Consider the following 24,993-nt stretch of genomic DNA (forward strand, 5'->3'; position numbering starts at 1 on the left):
CGCACAATCCATGACTGCAGCGCCTGAGACCGCTCGGCTAATCCCGCGCGGCGTGCTGAAACAGACGACCAGTCATTTTCTAACGCCATACAATGTCAACAGATTTTTCTCTTCAGGCAGTTAACTACTGTTCAAGTCAGTTGACGAAAGGCTTCGAATTATTGAAAAGTATTCCTTTACAGAGTGAAATAAGTTTTCCTTCCAAATTATTTTAGATATCTGAGAATTATCGATCATATTTCTCTTTTCTGATGAATGTCTGCAGACAACTGAAGCCGCACAATAGGGGACACATTTCTGTGTCTTGGCTGAAGAAAGTATAGTCGAAATGGAAATCGTTTCTTTTCGCTTATTGATTGATACAACAGTATCTTTAAACCTACTATTTCCTTTTTCGCTGTACGTAATCCGGCGTTGTTTTGAAAGAGCTTAAAATTTTTGTGCTTGATCTCATTTCACTGGATTCGCATTCGGGCGACGACGGGTCAATCCTGTGTCCGGCCATCCTGATTTAGGTTTTCCGTGATTTCTCTAAATCGCTCCAGGCAAATACAGGGATGGTTCCTTTGAAAGGGCACGGCCGACTTCCTTCCTCGTCCTTCCTTAATCCGATGAGACCGATGACCACGCTGTCTGGTCTCCTCCTCCAAACAATCCCATCCAATCTCATTTAATTTTCTCCAAAATTGTCTGCTAGTGGTTTGCACCGAGAGAGTTTTCGTGAACAGTTCTCTGATTATTTTCTATGATATCGTTGCAGATGGAGATCATCGTTTACAAGTGGGGCAGTACTGGTGGATGGGGTAGATTTTACAACTTGACCTTCACCAGACCATTTGACTACTTGGTGACCAACTTCCCGGCCGTCATGGAGTCTATCTGGTTCCCGATGGGGATCACAAAGAAGCCTGTGGCTCCGGCAAGTATTCAATCAGTACCATGGGCGGAGTGTCTTTCCAGAAGCATGAATAAAAAATAGCATGCAAATTATTTTTTTAAAATTTTGCTTAGAAGTCTGCTACTGGTTCTGGGACATGTATAAACGCTGCACATTGTTTTATTTAACATGATGCTTTGTGAAACTGTACGATGACTTTAAAAGACGGCAATAAGAAAAAAAAAATCTTCGAAATGAATCACTTCGACGGGTTGTGAGGAGGATAACAGTCTTTCCGGCGTTAAACACCTCTTGTGAAAATTGATTTCAACTCCAATATGGCTCTTACGACACACATCCTAAGAGTGAAGATGGAGGCACTAGCTAATGTGTAAAAAAAATGTCAGTTTCAACTAGAGAAGAAATATCACCAGGAAAAAACCATTATCAATTACAACCTACTTGTACCAGCTGAAGTTTGTGTGTCCTTTCTTGAATGAAATAAGAGGTTAGTTTAATTACTTTCATGCTCTGTGCATTGTAATTTTGACTTGTCGCTGTGATGTGGATGGAGTCAGTTTTGTAATTGTAATGCATGTTCTCTGCGAGAAACTCGACAATGTGCTGACCGTTTACACGATTGTCAAATTGTGTTAATACACTTTTTTTGTATTCTCTATCTCCCTCAACTTAACTAACACAACACAGACATACAGACACACACGCGCGCGCGCGCGCGCGCGCACACACACACACACACACACACACACACACACACACAAGGATTTTTTTAACAAGTGAAGCAGATATGGTTTCAGACAAAGTTTGATGTTAATTCTATTTCCTATCAAATTCTTTACATTACTTGGTAGGAGCTCAAACACCTCATTCCTTTCCGTGGTACAATATGAGTAAATGATGGGTATTGTAAGTCATTTCTCCTTCTGCTACTCTATTTATGAAGGGTTCCGTTATTTCTGAGACGTGACTGTTTACGGTAAACAAACTTCAAAAGTTATAAATGTGCAGTTAGTCTCTTGTTGGTGTGCCCAAATCAACTGCAGAAAGAAATGCCTCCGAGATGGCCGCTTTTCCTGAGAGGACGAACCACGTATCTCTGGGTTATGTCTTTCTACAATGCCACTGGTCGTTTTATTCTCGAAGGTTGTGTACTTTGTGACAACAGTCTTGTGCAGCAAGACTGAGGCTTCTGTTATTTACCCTTAAGGAGATTTTAAGGACATTTTGCGTTGGAATGTGAACAGTTTGTTACCTGCAGATGTGACTATACTGTCATGCCAGTAGTCGTGACTAATAAACTACTCTGATGCAGCTGTTTTAATCCTTTGAAATGTATCATTCCAGCAACGGTTGTCCCTCACACCAAGTGATTTGTAGTGTATAGTACTGCCTACAGTAAACTGCTCTAATTAAATTGTCCACTTACAATGTGTGAATATTGGCAAACAAAATATTTAATTTAAAGTTATCTGACTTCCTGCTAAGAATAAATGAACACAGGAATGACTTACTTTGCACAACGGTTAATCAAAGTGCTCTATTGAATATTTAACTGCACTTTAACAAAACAGTTTCCTGTCACTGACTCCATCGTTTGACTTACAAAATGTATACCCATCTTGTAGACGAAGCATGTGTTACGGACATGCTTGGTTCGCGACTGCTTTCAGTACTTTCTCACACTAGGATTGAGAATGTTGAATAACAGAATGACGCTGAGTGGATACTCGTTTGTCGTAACCTGCTTCGAAAATCCCGATACAAACTTACCTCCTGCAACCTGAAAGATTCGTGCAAAGTACCTACTAGTAATCTTGTGCTCAATAAAGGAGTATCGACCGTGCAAGCAACTTTCAGTGCAACACTGCGTCTGCTGAAGGCAAAATAATCCGGGTAGAGTACCCACTTCTGTGTCATTCATGAAGTCCATGATCACACGGACTGTTGAATACATTCGTTAAATGAATGCTATCAGTTTAATAATGGCAAGGAGCATAAACAAATTAAGAGAAATCGTGTATAAATCACTGATTGTTTCAATTGAAAACACAGCTTGTACGAGGGCGTTCAGTAACTAATGGATCTTATTTTTTTTCCTCGGCCAATTTCGGTAGAAAAATTGCAGAATTTGTTGTGGGACATCATGGAATATTCTACCCTCAGCTCGTATGGTCTAGTGAAGTTTCGATAAGTGGCAGCGCTATACGTAACCTTCAAAATAGCGTCTGTAAATGAGGTGCGTTCCAAACATACAGGTGTCATTGAGTTTCTCTTGGCGGAAAACCAGAGCATCGCAGGTATTCATAGGCGCTAGGTCTATAGAGGGCTGGTGGTGAACAAAAGCACGGTGATACATGCGATTTCAGTCTTTCTCGGCGTATTCCACTGATACTGGGAAACGTTGCGTTAAGACGACGCCGCCACTCAGCTGATAACCCGAGAAGAATTCATCAAAAGCACGGTGAGTCGTTGGTCTAGGCGTCTCTAAAATGGCTCTGAGCACTATGGGACTCAACATCTTAGGTCATAAGTCCCCTAGAACTGAGAACTACTTAAACCTAACTAACCTAAGGACATCACACACACCCATGCCCGAGGCAGGATTCGAACCTGCGACCGTAGCAGTCCCGCGGTTCCGGACTGCAGCGCCAGAACCGCACGGCCACCGCGGCCGGCGCTAGGCGTCTCTCTTTACCGCAGTAAGATCATGCGAAACTTTCAGGACTCCGCGTGCCGGCCAGCCGCATACATTTGTGACTCCTGCAGGGTTTCCTGGCCACAAAAATTCAAACGGAGTTTTCCTTCTCTACGACAACGCAAGGTGTCACACTTGTCTACGTCTGCGAGGTTGGTGAGGAAGCAAGATGTTGGCTCCCACGTCTATCAGTAGAGACATGCAGGCGTACAGGCTCTCCCAGTAAGGCGGCGTAATGCCGCCGCATTAAACGGAGATTATGTTGAGAAATAGGATTTTGTTACCAAAAGAGTGGGTCATAATATTGTGTACTGGAATCTTGAATAGTATCAATCTACTTTCAGAAAAAAACGTGTTGCATTACTTACTGAACGACCCTCGTAGGATGGGATATGGCACGGGAACGTCCTTACTTTAAAAAATCAAAAAAGAAAAGTATTGGAGATGTTGGAATAATCCTCTTTTCTTTACATTTCTCTACATACTCTGAAGGTGGCCGGCGCGCTCTGCTCAATGCATTTAGAGAGTCTAAATCGAAGTTTCGGTCCACTTTGTCCAGCATGCCTCTGTGTTGGCAACATTGGCACGAATATTGTTCCGCAGCTCACCCAGGGTCCGTGGCCGATTGCTATACACCAAGGAATAACATAGCCTCATAAGGAAAAGTCGCAGCGGGCTAAATGTGGCGACGTTTCTGTTGTGTGATGTGCGGCGCCGTCTTGTTGGAATCTGTCATCCTTCACACCCATTTCTTCAAGTTATGGAAGAGAAACCTCCTGAATCATCTGATCATAACGCTCAAAATTGGTCGTAACTGCTGTATCACTCTCTTCCTGAAACCGTGATCCAATAATAATGCCTGTTTTTTATAATGCACACCAAATTGTCACAAGTTCTGTACGCATGGGCTGCTCATAAAGTTCTTGGGAGCTCGTTCCACTCCAGTATCGCATGTTCTTTCTATTCAAGCATCCAGCCAAATGAAAATGTGCCTCGTCGCTGGGGAAGACGAAGGTGTCATGAGGCAGGTTTTCGACCAAGGCTTCATAAGCATTTTTTTGCCAAACAAGATCGCGTTCATTAAGAGTGTGCATCATTCTCAGTTTGTATGCATGAATTTTCAAATCTCCATGAATATTTCGTCTCGCTGTGCGATCAGGAACAGCAAGAGCAGCTGCATGCGTCGCTTCAAGGAGTTCAGAATCGTCAGCCTCACATTCACGACACTTACTGGTGTCCTGGTAGTTGTTGAAGGTCCTGGTTTCTTTTCCTGTACACCACCAGGATCCACAAATATGTCCACCCACATTACAACCGATTTTCGATCAGGAACACGACCTATAGGCGCGATATGAAACAGCAAGGTTGTACCAGGAGACCTATCCCCGCTGACAACAGTGTTCGCAGCTTGTCTGAGACAGTTGTTTCAGGAAGCAGGAAATCGTAAAAGACGGACCCGAAGTGTTAGGACACCAGACTTCGAGAAAAATGTGATTAATACTGTGGAAGGCAACAGCTGTGTCCGTACCAGGCAGTTGCCCGTCAGTACAGGGTAAGTCAGACGACCGTGCGGAACATTCTTCCTGACAATTGTTACTACCCTAATCACTTACAGCGTGGGCAGGGCTTACTAGCGACAGACTTTCCACAGTGGGAACTGTTGCCACTGGTTTCTTCACCAGGCAACCATGATTCCGGGATCTGTGTCATCCATTCTACAGTATTCGCAGATGACGCCAACTTTACAAAAAGTGGTGTCTTCAACTCTCATAACAGTCATCTGTGGGATAGTATGCGGGACCCCTATGGTATAGCGACAGTGAATCATCAGCATCGGTGCAGCCAGAATGTGTGGGTCGAGAGAACTGGCGACCGTATTTTGGGACCAGACTTGCCTAATAGGCCGGCACTATCGATGTTTCTTGCGGGTGACTTTGTCTCCGCTGCTGGAAGAAGTGCCGTTGATGATTCGAAGGGTTATGTGGCTGCTACATGATGGTGCTCCAGCTCACTTCGCCGTTAACATCCGGACGCATCTCAGTCGTATCTTTCCTGGTCGATGGATGGGACGAGGGTGCCCAGTTGCACTGTCTGCTCGTTCACCGGATCTCAAACGGTGCGATTTCTGGTTATGGGGACATGTCAAAAGTTTCGTGTATGCAGAGCCCATTCCAAATCTGGAGGCAGTGGAGCAGCGTATTCATGCTACCTTTGACACTGTTCGGATGCAGCCTAGCCGATGTGAACGTGTGAGACAGAACACTGTACAACGCGTACACACATGCGTTGAGGCACTTGGAAACCGTTTCCAGCTCGTACTGTAACTGTGGCTGCATGGTTCAGCATGTGTAAACACCACAGTCTCTACAACAATGTTGTTGTTGTTGTGGTCTTCAGTCCTGAGACTGGTTTGATGCAGCTCTCCATGCTACTCTATCCTGCGCAAGCTTCTTCATCTCCCAGTACCTACTGCAGCCTACATCCTTCTGAATCTGCTTAGTGTATTCATCTGTTGGTCTCCCTCTACGATTTTTACCCTCCACGCTGCCCTCCAATGCTAAATTTGTGATCCCTCGATGCCTCAGAACATGTCCTACCAACCGATCCCTTCTTCCAGTCAAGTTGTGCCACAAATTTCTCTTCTCCCCAATTCTATTCAATACCTCCTCATTAGTTATGTGACCTACCCATCTAATCTTCAGCATTCTTCTGTAGCACCACATTTCGAAAGCTTCTTTTCTCTTCTTGTCTAAACTATTTATCGTCCACGTTTCACTTCCATACATGGCTACACTCCATACAAATACTTTCAGAAACGACTTCCTGACACTTAAATCTACACTCGATGTTAACAAATTTCTCTTCTTCAGAAACGCTTTCCTTGCCATTGCCAGTCTACATTTTATATCCTCTCTACTTCGACCATCATCAGTTATTTTGCTCCCCAAATGGCAAAACTCCTTTACTACTTTAAGTGTCTCATTTCCTAATCTAATTCCCTCAGCATCACCCGACTTAATTAGACTACATTCCGTTATCCTCATTTTGCTTTTGTTGATGTTCATCTTATATCCTCCTTTCAAGACACTGTCCATTCCGTTCAACTGCTCTTCCAAGTCCTTTGCTGTCTCTCACAGAATTACAATGTCATCGGCGAACCTCAAAGTTTTTATTTCTTCTCCATGGATTTTAATTCCTACTCGGAACTTTTCTTTTGTTTCCTTTATTGCTTGCTCAATATACAGATTGAATATCATCGGGGATAGGCTATAACCCTGTCTCACTCCCTTCCCAACCACTGCTTCCCTTTCATACAACAATGTGTGATTGAATAAATGGTCTCTGGCATGGAAACATTTCACTTACGGACGTAAGCTCATTAGACCTTTTTTGGTCCATATCCTCTCATCGATCAGTCGCTAGAGTTTGTAATCGGCGGAAAAAATTATCCTCTATATATAAAACGATAAATAAATTGGAATATTTCGTGATAGGAAACCCATATTGCCAATAAGTCTTATATCTACTACTTAAAAGATCCAAAAGAAAAGGTATAACACTACCAGCTACTATGACTATCGGGAATCGAACCAAGGTTCTAATAGTTATAAAGCAAAATGTAATTACATGGAGGAAAACGGTCGCTATACTAATTAGGCAGACTGGTATCAAGTGTTTTTATAATTCATTAAGAATTCAACCACTAGGTTAGGCTTTACTTCGCACTAAACCTAGTTTTACAAATGAGACACGAAACAGCAGCACAGTCTAGCAAGCGATGTGTCATCAGCAACACAGGTGTAAAACTAGATTGTTCTCAGAGCAAACAGTCTCTCCCTTAAAATATACTTTCTGTATTCAAAATCAGAAAGCATCCGGTGGTTCCTTGTTTCTGTGTTCATTTCTAAGTTTTGTTTTGATATTATTTCATCTTGCGGCGTGGTACGATATTTCGTCACACCTTCACTTATTGTCGTTGTCTCAACATATCTTACTTTCGAACTACCCTCAGAATCTGACCGCTCTGGCTCACTCTTCGGTTCTAACAGAAACGCTTTCCTTAGACAATTATTAATTTCTTCATCTGACCCATTGTCTGGTCCTAAACACTCTGTGTCTTGACGTTATTAGTTCTTTTTCTTTCACAGCTGACTCTTCGTCTGAACTGACATCTTAATCTGCTCCAATGAGGTCAATTTACACTTCGCACATTGTGTAACGACCTTGGACTTCGATAATTCGCTACCAATCGTCCGACTCAACCTCTCCTTGCCTACTGACAACAGTTCGACCAACAGGCGTTTCGGTAGGCAGGATTGCTTGATCTGCAAAGCTCATTATTTCTCCCTCCTCCACTCTTCTCCTGTTCGTAACCATACTTTTTCCCTAGTCTCAATCTCTATATTATTCGCTGTTTCGGCTACTTTTCGTAGCACTCTTTGTCTCAGTACCTGTCCCCTCTTTAATATTTGCTGCTCACGAACCCTGCATGGCGCTTTTTACTTCAACTCTCTTCCTACTGCCTGGGAAAACCATCTAGCCCTCCTCCGCTGCTCTTTAAGCTTCTGGTCACATAATTACTTGTGAAATCGATTCATGTCCATTGTGCATTCCGACGGACTTGGGTAATTCCAGCGAGGCAATGCGACACCACACACGTCCAGAGTTGCTACAGAGTGGCTCCAGGAACACTCTTCTGAGTCTAAAAACTTCCGATGGCCACCAAAACTCACCAGACATGAACTTTATTGAGAATATCTGGGATGCCTTGCAACGTGCATGCTCAGAAGAGATCCCCACCCCCTCGTACTCTTACGGACTTATGGACAGCCCTACAAGATTCATGTTGTCAATTCCCTCCAGCACTACTTCAGACATTAGTCTAATCCATGCCACGTCGTGTTGCGACATTTCTGCGTGCTCGCGGGGGCCCTACACGATGTTAGGCAGGTGTACCAGTTTCTTTGGCTCTTCAGTGTAGCTTGTTAGTACGTCTTTGGAACGAAGTACGTACATCACTGATTCTGTGAATCAGGGAACCGACAGTTTGTTGGTAGGTTTGTGGAGGTATGTGACATCAGATGTATACGCACAAGTCGCGTAATTCGCGTAAATAACACTACGCTGATTTATGTACGCGGTAATGGCGCCCGATAGCGAACCAGTTGCGTTCCATAGGATTTTCATCATGGGAATATAGTCGCTGAGACATCAACGTGAGTTCAGTATAATGCTCCTCAAACCACTGTAGCAATGTTTCTTGCTCTAAAACACAGACAATTATACTGCTGAAAGATGACATCGCCATTGATGAAGACATCAACCATGAAGGGATGCAGGTGGTTTATAGCTGTTGGCATGGCTCCGATTACCACCACAGGACCCATGCAAGCGTAGGATAATGTCTCCCATAGCACAATACAGCCCCCACCAGCCTGCGATCGTGGCGCGCTCCATGTTTCGAGCTGCCGTTCACCTCGATGACGGCGTTTGTTGAGACGACCATCAACTTAGTGTAGCGAAAATCAGATTCATCCGGCGAGCCAACACTGATCAACGATCGAATTCCGATCGTCCCGTGCCCACTGCAGTTGTATTTGACGACATATGAACACGTAGGGGTGATCTGTTGGGAAGCTCCATGTTCAACGCTGTACGACGAACGGTGTGCTCTGAAACACTTGTGTATGCACCAGCAATCTGCTCTTTCTTCAGAGATACCACAAGTCACCATCTACTTTCCTTACAGACCAGATAAGCCTCCGAACCCCAAGTCCTGTGAAGGGTCGTGGACGTTCAACTATTTAGCGCCTAGTGGTTGTTTCACTGTCCTTTTACCTCTTTCTGTAGACGCTCACGACAACAGCATGTGAATATTCGACCAGCTTCGCCGTTTCCGAGATACTCGTTCACAGGCTCTGCGTAATAATAGTCTGCCCTTTGTTAGAGTCGCTTGTCTCAGTCGATTTCCCCATTTGCAGCCCATATCGTGTGTAGGATGATCCCCCGTCTTTGTCTGCTCCATGTACATGGTTTTGTTAGCGCTTCACATGCCCACAACGCCAACAGATGGCATCAAACGTTGCGATGGGCAATGGTAATAATAATCAAAATATCCTCGGGTGTACTGCCGGTCTACAGTGTCCAACGGGCACAATATTTCGGCGATCATACATGTCGCCATCATCAGGTGAACTGATGGACTGAGCTCCTGTGAACGTGCCGGCACGGAGATCCGTACGCTATGGCTGCTCAGAGGGAACTGGGTTCGGTTGCGGCCACGGCCGATTTAAATACCCTCTGCCCGCGGCGCGCTCCCTCCGCTGTCCGCGCCCCGCGCCACAGTCGCGCGGTCGAACAGATTGCGACGGCGTCTGAGATGACGTCGGAGTGATGGCTCTGTCCGCGGTGGTCGCCACAACTATACGTTTGCTCGACTTACTCTTGATTAACCCAATCGCTGGTTCCCAAGCCTTGCTAAGATTATAGCCACAGTCACGGTTTATGAGGTCGTCATTGGTGCGAATTTCGATGGCCTCTCTAACAACGCTGTCCCAGTATCTCGACGTCTGTACCAGAATCCTCGTGCGTTCATACTCCATAGCGTGATTTTCCGACAAACAATGTTCAGCGACCGCCGACTTGCTCGGATACATCAGTCGGGTGTGCCTATGGTGTTCTCGGCATCGATCCTCGACGGTACGCATCGTCTGACCAATATACGACTTGCCACATTGACACGGAATCTGGTACACGCCGGCCTTCCTGAAACCGAGGTCACCTTTGGCGCTCCCCACCAGTGCACGAGTTTTATTCGGAGGACAAAACACAGTTCCGACCCGGTGTTTATTCAAAATGCGGGCGATTTTCCCCGAGAGTGCGCCTGTATATGGAATAAACGCAGTGTCTACCTCCTCCCTCGTGATTTCATCCATCTCCACAGGTTGTGCTGTAGTGGTTGGGCGGAGAGTACGTTGAATCTGCCACTCTGAGTACCCGTTTTTTCGAAATACAGTTCTCAGATGTTCCAATTCCTGGGGTAGACTCTCTGCGTCAGAGATAGTGGGCGCCCTATGTACTAGAGTTTTAAGTACCCCATTCCTCTGTGAAGGGTGGTGGCAGCTGTCTGCGTGCAAATACAGATCAGTGTGCGTTGTCTTCCGACACACCCCATGACCTAGGGTGCCGTCAGCTCTTCTCTTGACCAAGACGTCAAGGAAAGGTAATTTACCCTCCGTTTCAGTCTCCATAGTGAATTTGATGTTGGGGTGTATGGAGTTTAGATGTGTAAGGAAGTCAAGGAGTTAATCCATACCATGTGGCCAGATGACGAACGTGTCGTCCACGTAACGGAAAAAGCAAGCAGGTTTCCATTCGGATGACGACAGGGCTTCCTCCTCGAAGTTCTCTATGTACAAATTCGCTACCACCGGTGAGAGTGGGCTACCCATGGCGACTCCCTCCGTTTGTTCGTAGTATTCTCCATTAAAAAGAAAATACGTGGAAGTCAAGACATGCCTAAAAAGTTCAGTGGTCTTCTCGTCAAACTTCTGACTAATCAATTCTAGTGACTCTCGCAGGGATAGCCTCGCAAACAAGGAAACGACGTCAAAACTCACCATGATAACTGACTCATCCTCTTAGCAAGGCTTGGGAACCAGCGATTGGGTTAATCAAGAGTAAGTCGAGCAAACGTATAGTTGTGACGACCACGGCGGACAGAGCCATCACTCCGACGTCATCTCAGACGCCGTCGCAATCTGTTCCACCACGCGACCGTGGCGCGGGGCGCGGACAGCGGAGAGAGCGCGCCGCGGGCGGAGGGTATTTAAATCGGCCGCCGCCGCGACCGAACCCAGTTCTCTCTGAGCAGCCATAGCGTACGGATCTCTGTGCTAGCACGTTCACAGGAGCTCAGTCCGTCAGTTCACCTGACGATGGCGATATGTATGATTGCCGAAATATTGTGCCCGTTGGACACTGTAGACCAGCAGTACACCCGTGGATATTTTGATTATCAAATACGCCGGGAGAAACTCAAGAATCGGTGGTAATAATGTTTAGGCTTATTAGCGCATGTGCTGTGCCCGGAACTTATAACGTTGATTTCTGATGTTTTGCAGCGTTTGGGGCATGAGAAGCTGTCGTCGTTAGTTCGGCCCGCAAGATGGGCACTCTTTACTTTTTAGGGCCGTTGCTATCGTCGTAATGCCTCCACTTCAAGAGGCTGAATACTTTCACCTCTGTATCTTCCCCGTTGACCCATTTTAATGCGATATCTGTCGCCGTCATTCTTTTTATTGTCATTTTGGTTATTGTTGTTACTGTTATGACGACAATCACGATTTCTTCGGTAGTTATCTTCATCCTCAACTCTTTCCAGGAATGCAGAAAGGTTATTTATGATTGTGCCCACATATATCTTCGTATACTCCAGCAGCTTTTTACATAGCCTCTTAAATAATTTCGGATTCGGATCGCCTTCTCCTTATGTGAGTCTGCTTCTCAAGGATTCGCAGAAACCTTTCATGGAGATTCTGCCTCTTTGTCATACTCTCTTGTTATAATAAATCTCGCCCCAAACAATTCTGTTTTTACTCTGGCCAGTATTCTTCGGTAAATTTTAGTTTGGCATCAGTAAGTGTAATCTGATCTTTGTGCAAATTTAGACCCCATATTTTGCCATAGTTATGTTTTACAACACTCGCAGTTTTACGGAATATCTTCTTGGCTTAAGTATTTTGCAGATAAACACAGAAATATGTGTTTCAGTTCCAGTAGTCTGCCGCACTAATGCGCTAATTACCACATTTACATTTTCCTGGTCTTCAGGAAAAATTCTTTCGCAGTTTTTTAGGAAGTCCAGCGGATGCCAACCATTATTTTGGCAGGATCATAGCATTCCTCACCATCTAATACTTTACTGTAATACACTATATCAGACACCTCACTGGGGTTAACTCTAATTTTGCCCTGAATTTACGATCTTTTTGGATCACACTTTTGTTCGCAATTAGTTACCCTTTTACCTAAATATTTTTCAGAATCTGATACTGTTTTTCACAAATGTGATATTCCATTCCAACATTCGTCAACAATTTCAGACATAAAAACTTTTTCATCCACTTTCGTTATGACTAGAAGTTCCAGACTTTCTTGTATCTGTACGATTTCTGAATCGAATCTCTCATACATCATTAATCTCTCCCTGCATAGTGACAACACTGGCGTTTATGTTCACAATTTCTATTTTCAGGTTCTCCGTTTTATTATTAAAAAAGCCGACTTTTACGTCTACTTTTTCATTGTGTTTACTGACTTTACCTCTTTGTCTTAATGGCATCAGCTTGTGCCTTATGTTGATTAATGAGGTTACTTGCCTGTACTTTCATTTGATTGTCAAGACCACTCATGCAATTTTCCCATGTCTTGAGTTGCTTCTAAACTCTACTATTTTGAACCTCGATGTTACTACTGTGCCCCTTAATTTGTATAGATAAAAATTTTAACAGACCGTTCTTGCTAAAAGGTTTTTTACTGTCAAGCTATACCATATCCACATGGTCCGATTCTGCTCAAAATGTTTCTATTGGTTCTCTATTTGCGGCGAACTCAACATATCAACCGCTTGATTTAATCGTAACTTCGCATAGGCTTCCTCATTTGTTCCACCCCTTGCCTCCTGTTTTATTTGCGGACAGAACGCAAAAAAGCATCAAGCAGCAAGTTTTGGAGGAGCAGTGTCATGAGCAACACAGATATAAACATAAATTGTTCTGGCAAACTAACATATACTTTCTGTATTCAACACCAGAAACTTAAGGTTCATTACACAGTGAAAATACACAAGGGAAGAAGCGCAACTAATTTGTACATGAGAGGCTTCTACGATTTCATTACAAAAAACACAGACATAAGATAGATCTTTAAATGCTTATATTAACTGATCTGTTTACAATAAGTTTTCTTAGGAAGCATTAAGTAGATCGTAAATGAAACATGGCCTCACTGAATCTGTTATGGTCTGAACAGCTGCAGCTGGCTTTCCAATCATATAGCGTCCAAATGACGTGATCACGAGCCCAGGAGAGGCGCTGCAGGCAGTGTGTGGTTTTAGTAAAGGCACTCGCGTCGATCGTCTGCTGCCATAGCCCACAAACGCCAAATTTCGCCGCACCGTCCTATGGATACGTTCGTCGTATGTCCCGCATTGATTTCTGCAAGTGAAGTCTGTCGGCCACTGCATTGTCCTTGGTAATAGGTAAGGCCTGAAATTTCGTATTCTCGGCAGATTCTTGTCACTGTGGATCTCTGAAAACTGAATTCTCCAACGATTTCCGAAATGGAATGTCCCGTGCGTCTAGCTCCAACTACCATTCCGCGTTCAACTTCCTTTAATTCCCGTAGTGCAGCCATAATGACGTCATACACTTTTTCAGATGAATCATCTGAGAACAAATGACTGTTCCACCAATGCACTGCCTTTTTATGCTTTGTGTACGCGATAGTACCGCTATCTATACAAGGTGGAGAAAAGTTGTGTCATGAAATTTTAAACCTGGATAGCTGATGCCAGTAGGAACCGAATTTACTAATGTTGTGTACGGTCGCAGGTTCGAATCCTGCCTTGGGCATGGACGTGTGTGGTGTCCTTAGGTTAGTTAGGTTTAAGTAGTTCTACGTTCCAGGGGAGTGATGACCTCAGAAGTTAAGTCCCATAGTGCTTACAGCCATTTGAACCAATTTTTTGAAACTTGGTGCCACGCGCTCCGATTGGTAGCGGAATTGCCCTGTTGCCGGATGCTCTGGACAACGCATGACAGCGAATGCTTTGCCTGCCGGAGATCGCGACGTATCGAAGCCCACCAACCTTCCACTCCGGATCCGCCAGGGTCCCGACACGTCCATTGTAGTTTCATGATAAGACGTACCGGGAACAAACCCATCAACAGCTGTTAGTTCGTGTTTAGCAAGTCTTTTACAAATTGTGTCGGCACTGAAAAGGCCCTTCTTTGTAGCTAGGACATTGTTTACTTAAAACAGGTGCTCGAACTGGCGATCCTCTGATGCGACACAAGCATGGTAACCTCGAACGGCGTTTTCCCGAACTCTTTCAAAGATTCCTGGCATTGCCCTGATGTGATTGGCGGTATGCTGAATGCAATCCATTAATTCCTCTTCGTTTCTAGGTGGTTCGCGTCCGGACGGTTGAACTAGAACCTTGAAGAATCCTCGCAGGGAAACGTCCGGTGGCTTGAGGTCAGGTGATCGCGGAGGCCATGTCCTAGGAGCACCTCTGCCATTTATACGGCCGTCGAAGAGTTGATTTATATCCGCGCACAGCACGACTGTTATGTGCTGGCGCCCCATCATGCTGCAACATGTGTAGCCTTATGTCCAGGGGAACATCTTCCAGCAGGCCGGGTACAGTTTATTGCATTAAGTGAAGGTAATTTGCCCCGGTAAGTCGAGGAGGTAGACGGGCCGGCCCAATCAGATGGTCACCCACAATGCCTGCCCAAATGTTGAGCGAAAATCGTTTCTGGTGTCCGTGGACGTACATAACGTGAGGATTTCCCCTTGCCCGGTAATGAATGTTTCAAATGTTGTAAAGGCCATCCCGGTGGAAGGTGCACTTGTCGGTAAACAACACAATGGAGGGGAAGCCGGGATCTCGTACAACACGTCGCAGAAACCACAGGCTAAGCCCTAGCCTGTGTTCATAGTCCACCACAGAATTTAGGCTCAAAAATGTTTCAAATGGCTCTGAGTACTATGGGACTTAACATGTGAGGTCACCAGTCCCCTGGAACTTAGAACTACTTAAACCTACCTAACCTAAAGACATCACACACATCCATGCCCGAGGCAGGATTCGAACCTGCGACCGTAGCTGTCGCGCGGTTCCAGACTGAAGCGCCTAGAACTGCCGGCCACATCGCCCGGCTTCTAGTTTAGACCGCATCCGTCTCCCTCTTCGTTTGTCAGACGTCATATTGTTACCTCCCGAACTTGTTTGTTTCTGAATGAAATTTATCCCAAATTTACCTCTCACTCCAAAAGTCTAAGTATTACCAAAATAATGTCCCCAAATACTGTTATCCAACTTAAACTCGTGTGCTAACCTTTGACTAAACAGAACCTAATTTGAACTGAACTGTATCTGATCGCAGTGCAACTTGTTATACGAGGGTAATCCCAAAAGTACAGAATTCTGTTTGTGTGGCAGGTGGTCACACTGTTATGAAGAGTGCTTCACGCGCTGTGTGTAAACATGCGCACGCCGCGCTGAGGCGCTCAGTCTTGGCTTGGCAGCAGTTGAGAATGTAGCTCCCGTTGGATATTACCGCCAAGTGCGAATTGCGCGCAGTTATTCGGTTTTTGAACGCAAAGGGCACTGCGCCAATGGAAATCCATCGCCAACTGACGGAAGTGTAGGGTGAGTCGTGCACAGATGTCAAAAATGTTCGTAAGTGGTGTAGAGAGTTTGCAGCTGGTCGGACCGAAATTAACGACGAACAAAGGAGCGGGAGACCGTCAGTTTCTGAGGAGACAGTGTTGAAGGTTGAGCAAAGCATGCGTGATGATCGGCGGATCACCCTGGATGATCTCTGCACGTTGGTTCCTGAGTTTCCCGAAGCACCGCTCACAGAATTTTAACGGAAACATCGAACTACCGGAAGGTGTGCGCAAGATGGGTGCCACGCATCTGACTGATGACCACATGCGGCAACGAGTTGATGCTTCCCGCGCGTTTCTTCACCGCCTTGCAACCGAACAGGACAACTTTCTGGACTCAGTTGTCACGGGGGACGAAACCTGGGCATACCACTTTACACCTGAGACCAAGCAACAATCACGCCAGTGGTGGCATCCTTCTTCGCCAAAGCCGCGGAAATTCAAACAAGCACAGTCTGCCGGTTAAGTCATGACAAGCGTTTTTTGGAATCGGAAAGGGGTATCGTTGGTCGACTTTATGCCTTCTGGGACCACAATTAACGCTGACAGGTACTGTGATACTCTGAAAAAACTGAAACGTGGAATTCAGAACCAGAGAAGAGGAATGTTGAGCAAGGGCTTACACAATTTCATGACAACGCTCGCCGACACATCGCTCGGCAAACAGTTGCTCTCCTGCAACAGTTTCAGTGAAACATAATCACCCACCCACCCTATAGTCCTGACTTGGCGCCCAGTGGCCATCACCTGTTCCCTAAGTTGAAAGAACATTTGGCCCGAAAGCGAATCAGCTCCGGCGACTAGGTGAAAGAAGAGGTTCAGTCTATGTACTTATAAAAAAAAGGATACCTTGCTTTTGGGATTACCCTCGTATTAAATGCATCCTACCCCATGAACCACGGACCTTGCCGTTGGTGGGGAGGCTTGCGTGCCTCAGTGATACAGATAGCCGTACCGTAGGTGCAACCACAACGAAGGAGTATCTGTTGAGAGGCCAGACAAACGTGTGGTTCCTGGAGAGGGGCAGCAGCCTTTTCAGTAGTTGCAGGGGCAACAGGCTGGATGATTGACTGATCTGGCCTTGTAACACTAACCAAAACGGCCTTGCTGCACTGGTACTGCGAACGGCTGAAAGCAAGGGGAAACTACGACCGTAATTTTCCCCAAGGGCATGCAGCTTTACTGTATAGTTAAATGATGATGGCGTCCTCTTGGGTAAAATAGTCCCCCATTCGGACATCCGGGCGGGGACTACTCAAGAGGACGTCGTTATCAGGAGAAAGAAAACTGGCGTTCTACGGATCGGAGCGTGGAATGTCAGATCCCTCAATCGGGCAGGTAGGTTAGAAAATTTAAAAAGGGAAGTGGGTAGGTTAAAGTTAGATATAGTGGGAATTAGTGAAGTTCGGTGGCAGGAGCAACAAGACTTCTGGTCAGGTGACTACAGGGTTATAAACATCAATATCAAATAGGGGTAATGCAGGAGTAGGTTAAATAATGAATAGGAAAATAGGAATGCGGGTAAGCTGCTGCAAACAGCATAGTGAACGCATTATTGTGGCCAAGATAGATACGAAGCCCACGCGTACCACAGTAGTACAAGTTTATATGCCTACTAGCTCTGCAGATGACGAAGAAATTGAAGAAATGTATGATGAAATAAATGAAATTATTCAGATAGTAAAGGGAGACGAAAATTTAATAGTCATGGGTGACTGGAATTCGTCAGTAGGAAAAGGGAGAGAAGGAAACGTAGTAGGTGAATATGGATTGGGGGTAAGAAACGAAAGAGGAAGCCGCCTGGTAGAATTTTGCACAGAGCACAACCTAATCATAGCTAACACTTGGTTCAGGAATCATAAAAGAAGATTGTATACATAGAAGAAGCCTGGAGATACCGATAGGTTTCAGATAGATTATATAATGGTAAGAGAGAGATTTAGAAACCAGATTTTAAATTGTAAGACATTTCCAGGGGCAGATGTGGACTCTGACCACAATCTGTTGGTTATGAACTGTAGAATAAAACTAAAGAAACTGCAAAAAGGTGAGAATTTCAGGATATGAGACCTGGATAGACTGACTAAACCAGAGGTTGTACAGAGTTTCAGGGAGAGCACAAGGGAACAATTGACAAGAATGGGGGGACGAAATACAGTAGAAGAAGAATGGGTAACTTTGAGGGATGAAGTGGTGAAGGCAGCAGAGGATCAAGTAGGTAAAAAGACGAGGGCTAGTAGAAATCCTTGGGTAACAGAAGAAATATTGAATTTAATTGATGAAAGGAGAAAATATAAAAATGCAGTAAATGAAAGAGGCAAAAAGGAATAAAAACGTCTCAAAAATGAGATCAACAGGAAGTGCAAAATGGCTAAGCAGGGATGGCTAGAGGACAAATGTAAGGATGTAGAGGCTTATCTCACGAGGGGTAAGATAGATACTGCCTACAGGAAAATTAAAGAGACCTTTGGAGAAAAGAGAACCACTTGTATGAATATCAAGAGCTCAGATGGAAACCCAGTTCAAAGCAAAGAAGGGAAAGCAGAAAGGTGGAAGGAGTATATAGAGGGTCTATACAAGGGCGATGTACTTTAGGACAATATTATGGAAATGGGAGAGGATGTAGATGAAGATGAAATGGGAGATATGATACTGCGTGAAGAGTTTGACAGAGCACTGAAAGACCTGAGTCGAAACAAAGCTCCGGGAGTAGACAACATTCCATTAGAACTTTTGACAGCCTTGGGAGAGCCAGTCCTGATAAAACTCTACCATCTGGTGAGCAAGATGTATAAGACAGGCGAAATACCCTCAGACTTCAAGACGAATATAATAATTCCAATCCCAAAGAAAGCAGGAGTTGACAGATGTGAAAATTAGTAGAAGCCGACCTCGGGGAAGATCAGTTTGGATTCCGTAGAAATATCGGAACACGTGAGGCAATACTGACCCCGCCACTTACCTTAGAAGCTAGATTAAGGAAAGGCAAACCTACGTACCTAGGATTTGTAGACTTAGAGACAGCTTTTGAAAATGTTGGCTGGAATACTCTCTTGCAAATTCTGAAGTTGACAAGGGTAAAATACAGAGATCGTAAAGCTATTTACAATTTGTACAGAAACCAGATGGCAGTTATAAGAGTCGAGGGACATGAAAGGGAAGTAGTGGTTGGGAAGGGAGTGAGACAGGGTTGTAGCCTCTCCCCGATGATATTCAATCTGTATATTGAGCAAGCAGTAAAGGAAAGAAAAGAAAAAATCGGAGTAGGTATTAAAATCCATGGAGAAGAAATAAAAACTTTGAGGTTCGCCGATAACATTGTAATTCTGTCAGAGACAGCAAAGGGCTGGGAAGAGCAGTTGAACGGAATGAATAGTGTCTTGAAAGGAGGATATAAGATGAACATCAACAAAAGCAAAACGAGGATAATGGAATGTAGTCTAATTAAGTCGGGTGATGCTGAGGGAATTAGATTAGGAAATGAGACACTTAAAGTAGTAAAGGAGTTTTGCTATTTGGGGAACTAAATAACTGATGATGGTTGAAGTAGAGAGGATATAAAATGTAGACTGGCAATGGCAAGGAAAGCATTTCTGAAGAAGAAAAACTTGTTAACATCGAGTATAGGTTTAAGTGTCAGGAACTCGTTTCTGAAAGTATTTGTATGGAGTGTAGCCATGTATGGAAGTGAAACATGGACGATAAATGGTTTGGACAAGAAGAGAAAAGAAGCTTTCGGAATGTGATGCTACAGAATAATGCTGAAGATTAGATGGGAAGATCACATAACTAATGAGGAGGTATTGAATAGGATTGGGGAGAAGAGAAGTTTGTGGCAGAACTTGACTAGAAGAAGGGATTAGTTGGTAGGACATGTTCTGAGGCAGCAAGGGATCATAAATTTAGCATTGGAGGGCAGCGTGGAGGGTAAAAGTCGTAGAGGGAGACCAAGAGGTGAATACACTAAGCAGATTCAGAAGGATGTAGGCTGCAGTAGGTTCTGGGAGATGAAGAAGCTTGCACAGGATAGAGTAGCATTGAGAGCTGCTTCAAACCAGTCTCAGGACTGAAGACCACAACAACAACAACATTAAATGCATAACTGAAGTAAGACAATTATCTGGTCCTAATCAAAACTTCCACTTACCTCGCGTCTTGACAACATTGTCGCAAATTTCTCGAGAACACAAAAGCAAACAGCAAGCAGGCAGCGGCTAAGCTAGATTTCTGTTTCTAAATAAAATTTCCAAACTATATTCAAACTGTTAGATGTGATAATGCGTAATGATAAACAGTGGGATGGGAAGAGTAACTATTCCTATGAAATGATATTCCAAGACAATGATTTTAGAAAGAAGCATATAGTCAAAACGACGGAGTAAACTTTCGCGTGATGTTCACACGTAACACAGGTCTGAATAATACTATGCTTAACAAAGTGAGCAATGATTTAAAAAGGGTGAAATATTAAAAGAGAATTTCTATATAAACCGAACATCTTAATCAGTTAATATGTTAATGCATGACTCATGGAAGTGGGGTGGTCTTTCTCTCAGCTCTGAGCAAGTGAACAAAGTTAACTATTATTATTGTTATGTAGTATTCTGCCTAGTGGCAGGTCCATGTCTTCGTAGAGAGAATTTCTGATTCCAGTGTTCCCTGTCTTAAGTTCCTTCCTTCAGTCTGTTGTATCTCCTTCCATCTTTCATGTCGTCCAGATGTTGAATTCTTCTTCTTCCTCGTCCTGCGTTTCCTCTGAGTTTCCCTTCGATGACATCATGTATGAGTCCCTCGTGTCAAAGTACATGTCCAATCCAGTTGGCCTTTCTCTGAAGAATCGTACGCAGAATACTTCTTATCTCTCCTACTCTTCGCAGTACATCGTCATTTTTTATGCGATCTGTCCACCTGATCTTTTCCATTCTCCTCCAGCACCACATTTCAAAGCTCTCTAGGTATCTTTTCTCCTTTTTTCTCATGGCCCATGTCTCTGCTCCATACAGTGCAATGCTCCAAATGTAGCACTTTATCAGTTTTTTCCTCCATGCCAAACTCAACTTGCTGGTCAGCAGAGTCCTCTTCTTGTCGAAAGCAGCTTTGGCCATGGCGATTCTTGCTCGGATTTCGTTGGTGCAGTGGGCATCCTTTGTGATAAAACTTCCCAGGTACTTGAACTGATTCACATTTTCCAGTTCTCTATGGTCAACAGTTATCTTCAAGTGTTCCTCACGTTTGGTATGCGCATCACTTTTGATTTTTCGATTTTGATTTCCATGCCGTATTTTCTTCCCGTTCCCACCAAATTGTTCATCATGTGTTGCTGAGTACTGCAGTCTCACCTCAAGCTTCTCGTCATAAATAAATAAATTACATTATAAAAAATTTACATTCTCCTCGCTTTCTAATACATTCATTTATTCATCCTTGCTGTCCTTTACAACCAATCTTTTGCATCTAATAGATACAATTACAAGTCAGCACAGCATTATTGAATACGTCCGTCACCTACCACACTTCAACTAAGAATGTAATCAGACTGCGCAGAGTCAAGGAATGTGTGCACGACAAGACCAAGGATTGCGTAACAGCAACACAACTCTCTCTCTCTCTCTCTCTCTGACGTGCACATCGATAACATACGAAACTCAAAATGACATGCCCACTTTACGTTATACGAAATCGAGGATTAGGACCGTCGTGAAGTAGACAAAATCACAGATGCGTCTTTTATATAAACCGTATGAAACCACACTACAATCCTGAGGCGTATGTTGACGGTGGGACTTCTCGTTTGAAGGAAATTTAATACGTGCTTAACGACCTCGGAGCTTCGACAAGAGGGGCTGCCTTCGAAGCTCAGGATGAGAGGATACGCCGACACGACATTGACACCAAGGGCTGTGCGTGCTGCCATTTAGAGGACTGCTGACGGGGTCCAGACTCGGGGCTTTGCATTCGGCTCCAGTGGGAATTCCTGAGAGCCAGGTCACTGTTTCTAGAGGAGATGGAGCAGAGTCGCGGGCTGTGCTGCATGATTGATGTGCTGTTCAGTCTCGACGATCCGCAGTTATTTGCCATTTAGTGCTTATCATTTCTGGAAGGGTCTCGAAATTTGTTATGCATGTCTGTAATACATGTATCATCTTGAATATTCGGTGTTTGTGTAAATGGCAGCAGGACCCGTCCAGGATTTCATTTCTGTTCTGGCTGTACTTTGGTCTTCCTTGAATATACGGAACCGTGTTCACAGGACAGCATGCATTCGTTGCTGATGTGATGAAGACTCAGAAACCCTTTCACATGTCGCCCGTTAAGGGGGACGGACAGGGTGACGGTCGAAAAAAAACCTCGAAATTTTTTATTGCGGGATTCGAATATACATACATTGAAGAATTATTCCCCAAAGTATTATGCGCGAACTCCAAAAAGTACGATTCTGTGAGCGTTTGAAGCCGCGCCATCACCCCTGTTTTTACCAGTTTGAGTAAACTCGATTTGCTGGAGCGTTGTTTGGGCGATTTTACTGAAAAAGTGAACGAAAGCTTCAATAATCTCATTTGGAGATAAGCTCCAAAAACAACACCCGGCCGAAGCGAAATGGTCAACATTGCTTCAAATTAGGCCATATGTCTATTCAATGTAGGCCAGACTGCATTAATGCACCTGGCAAATGCCCTTCTAACCAAAATCGGCGATGAAATGCGACGGTTATGTGAAGATAGAGATACCAGCGGCGATGCGCACAGCGATGGAAAGGGCTTTGAGGACGAAAATGAGGCCTTATCAGTTCAAAGTAGCACAAAGCGGCCATCCACTAGCCGGGGCGAAAGTTATTATGGACCAGGCATCGATGATATTCCATAATTTTCAGGCTTTGTCCCTTTTTTTAATATGATAAATACTCGTCAACTTTAAATGCGTTTTTCTCGAAACCAGGTATGTCGGCATGGTTGTCGTCGCCCACGCTACAATTTTCATCCGTTTTGATGACTTTTGGTCTCCCTTGAAGCAAAATGAATTCTCTTCAGTTCATCGTAGCCGATTTTTTTATGTTTATATTTAGTATTCTTTTCGGCCAAACAAGAGAGGTCCAAAAATGGTCATTTTTTTCAAATATCTATAATTTCTCAAAAAAAAATTGTTCTGCGAATCCCTACGATGAACTAAAATTACATCTGTAAGAGTCAGGGTGATACGTTAATTTCATGTTTCAGATAACTACAACGGAGTTACTACGACAACCGTCGATCTACCTCCTTTCAGAGCTATTTGGGGAAAATCCCAATTAAATGGTGAAGATGTTAATATTTTTCAGTTACAAAAAATACCAATAAAACTTCCTCGTATGCTTTATTCTTTGCAGTAAACCCCAGTTGTCTACTACGTTGCACCACGGAAAAAAAATCTGAATTTGAGTAATATTTTCGTCCGTCACCCTGTCGTTTCGCCTTAAATCACTTAGTCTTAAACCCGCAGAAAATGTGGACTCTCTTTTTCGCCACATCGAGTTCTATATCAAGACTGGGAGCGTCGTGACGCAATAACAGTGTCGTATCTTTGTGGAAATTGCATCTATTTTTTTGCCACTGTGATTATATTTCTTAATTTCACACGTTTTAGGCGAAAGCCTTGAGATTTCGGGTTTCTTGTTTCCGCCTTTATCATTGCCACCGGTTGCTGTGTATCAGGATGTTCACCCACTGCTAAGCAAACTATTGGACGGTGAATTTCAACACCTTTCGTTATTTCCTTAATTTATGCGTGCCAACATATGATGGCAAAAACACAGTACGCGCGTTTAAGATGTGAGAGGAGCTGAAAAAACCGACAGAAAGAAAACGAGAGAGTGATAATCGTATACCTTCGATTAGTTCTTCTCTTCCTGGCTGAGACTTCTACATCTGATACCCAGTTAATACTCCGAAAAACAATAATGCTCTTCGGCGAAATTTTAGTTCAATCACAATATCTGTGTTGTGTAGTTACTTCGCTACGTCTGTTGACAGGGCACCTACTACATGAAGCGACTCTGGACACGACCGATCACCCTAAAAAAATTCCCTGCCTTACCTTACGGGAAATTCAAGTTGTACATGAAGGGTGTGAAGGACGGCAAAAGACAAGTTTGTGCCCAGATGATCGTCGATATCTACGAAGTCGGAGTTTTCCGAGGTGAGTATCTGAATTTTGAGTAACACTTGTTCAGTAATAATTGTTTCAGTACAGTTATTAAATTCCGCAACCAAAGGCTTCATGGTCGTTGCAGAGATGGAGATAGCAAGTAAGATTCCTGCAGGTAAAAGTTTTCATCATAGTCATTTAGGCGAGAAGTGAAAAGGAGCTGGCGGCGCACAATTCCCGCCCACCACTGCCTCGGACCGAATCTCAAGCTTGTCTCAGCGCCGTCTCACGGAGAAACAGTGCGCGACACGGCTGATGCCTCCCCCTCGAAATTGGGTGCAGTATCCCGCAGTCAACTGCAATTCCCGCCCACCACTGCCTCGGACCGAATCTCAAGCTTGTCTCGGCGTTGTCTCACGGACAAACAGTGCGCGACACGGTTGATGCTTCCTCCTCGAAGTTGGATGCAGTATCCCGCAGTCAACTGCATGTACATGAATGGTATATCTGATGATTTGAACAAATTTATGTTCGTACGTTCCAAGCACATAAAAGACGACAAAAAACTTCGCGTCATGGTAATTGCAACAGTGTGGCGTTCGCTGTGTTATTCAGTGGTTTGGTATTTAACTAATTTGTAAATGAAAATGATAATCTTATTTTATTACATTGAGTAATTACTAAATAATTTTTCTCCCGGCTGAAGATTTGGTCAAGTTGCTAAAGAACTCCAAGTTAACGTCGTGTTAAAGTGTTGTCGGTAAGTTGTGTAAGTGTCACTAAATCACAGTTCATACAACAGATTCTAGTTATCTTCAGC

General features: G+C 44.1%; 1 protein-coding gene across 1 annotated transcript in view; it reads left to right on the forward strand.

Annotated features, from left to right (window-relative positions):
* The window catches only part of LOC124777402, a 142,715-nt gene that overhangs the window by 47,748 nt on the left and 69,974 nt on the right, over positions 1 to 24,993 (forward strand). Inside the window, exons 3-4 of the mRNA XM_047252797.1 lie at positions 761 to 919; positions 24,059 to 24,224. Of these exons, the coding sequence (XP_047108753.1) occupies positions 761 to 919; positions 24,059 to 24,224 (325 nt within the window). The remainder of the gene's footprint in view (positions 1 to 760; positions 920 to 24,058; positions 24,225 to 24,993) is intronic.

This window comes from Schistocerca piceifrons, chromosome 2 (assembly GCF_021461385.2).
Source record: "Schistocerca piceifrons isolate TAMUIC-IGC-003096 chromosome 2, iqSchPice1.1, whole genome shotgun sequence".
NCBI lineage: Eukaryota > Metazoa > Arthropoda > Insecta > Orthoptera > Acrididae > Schistocerca > Schistocerca piceifrons.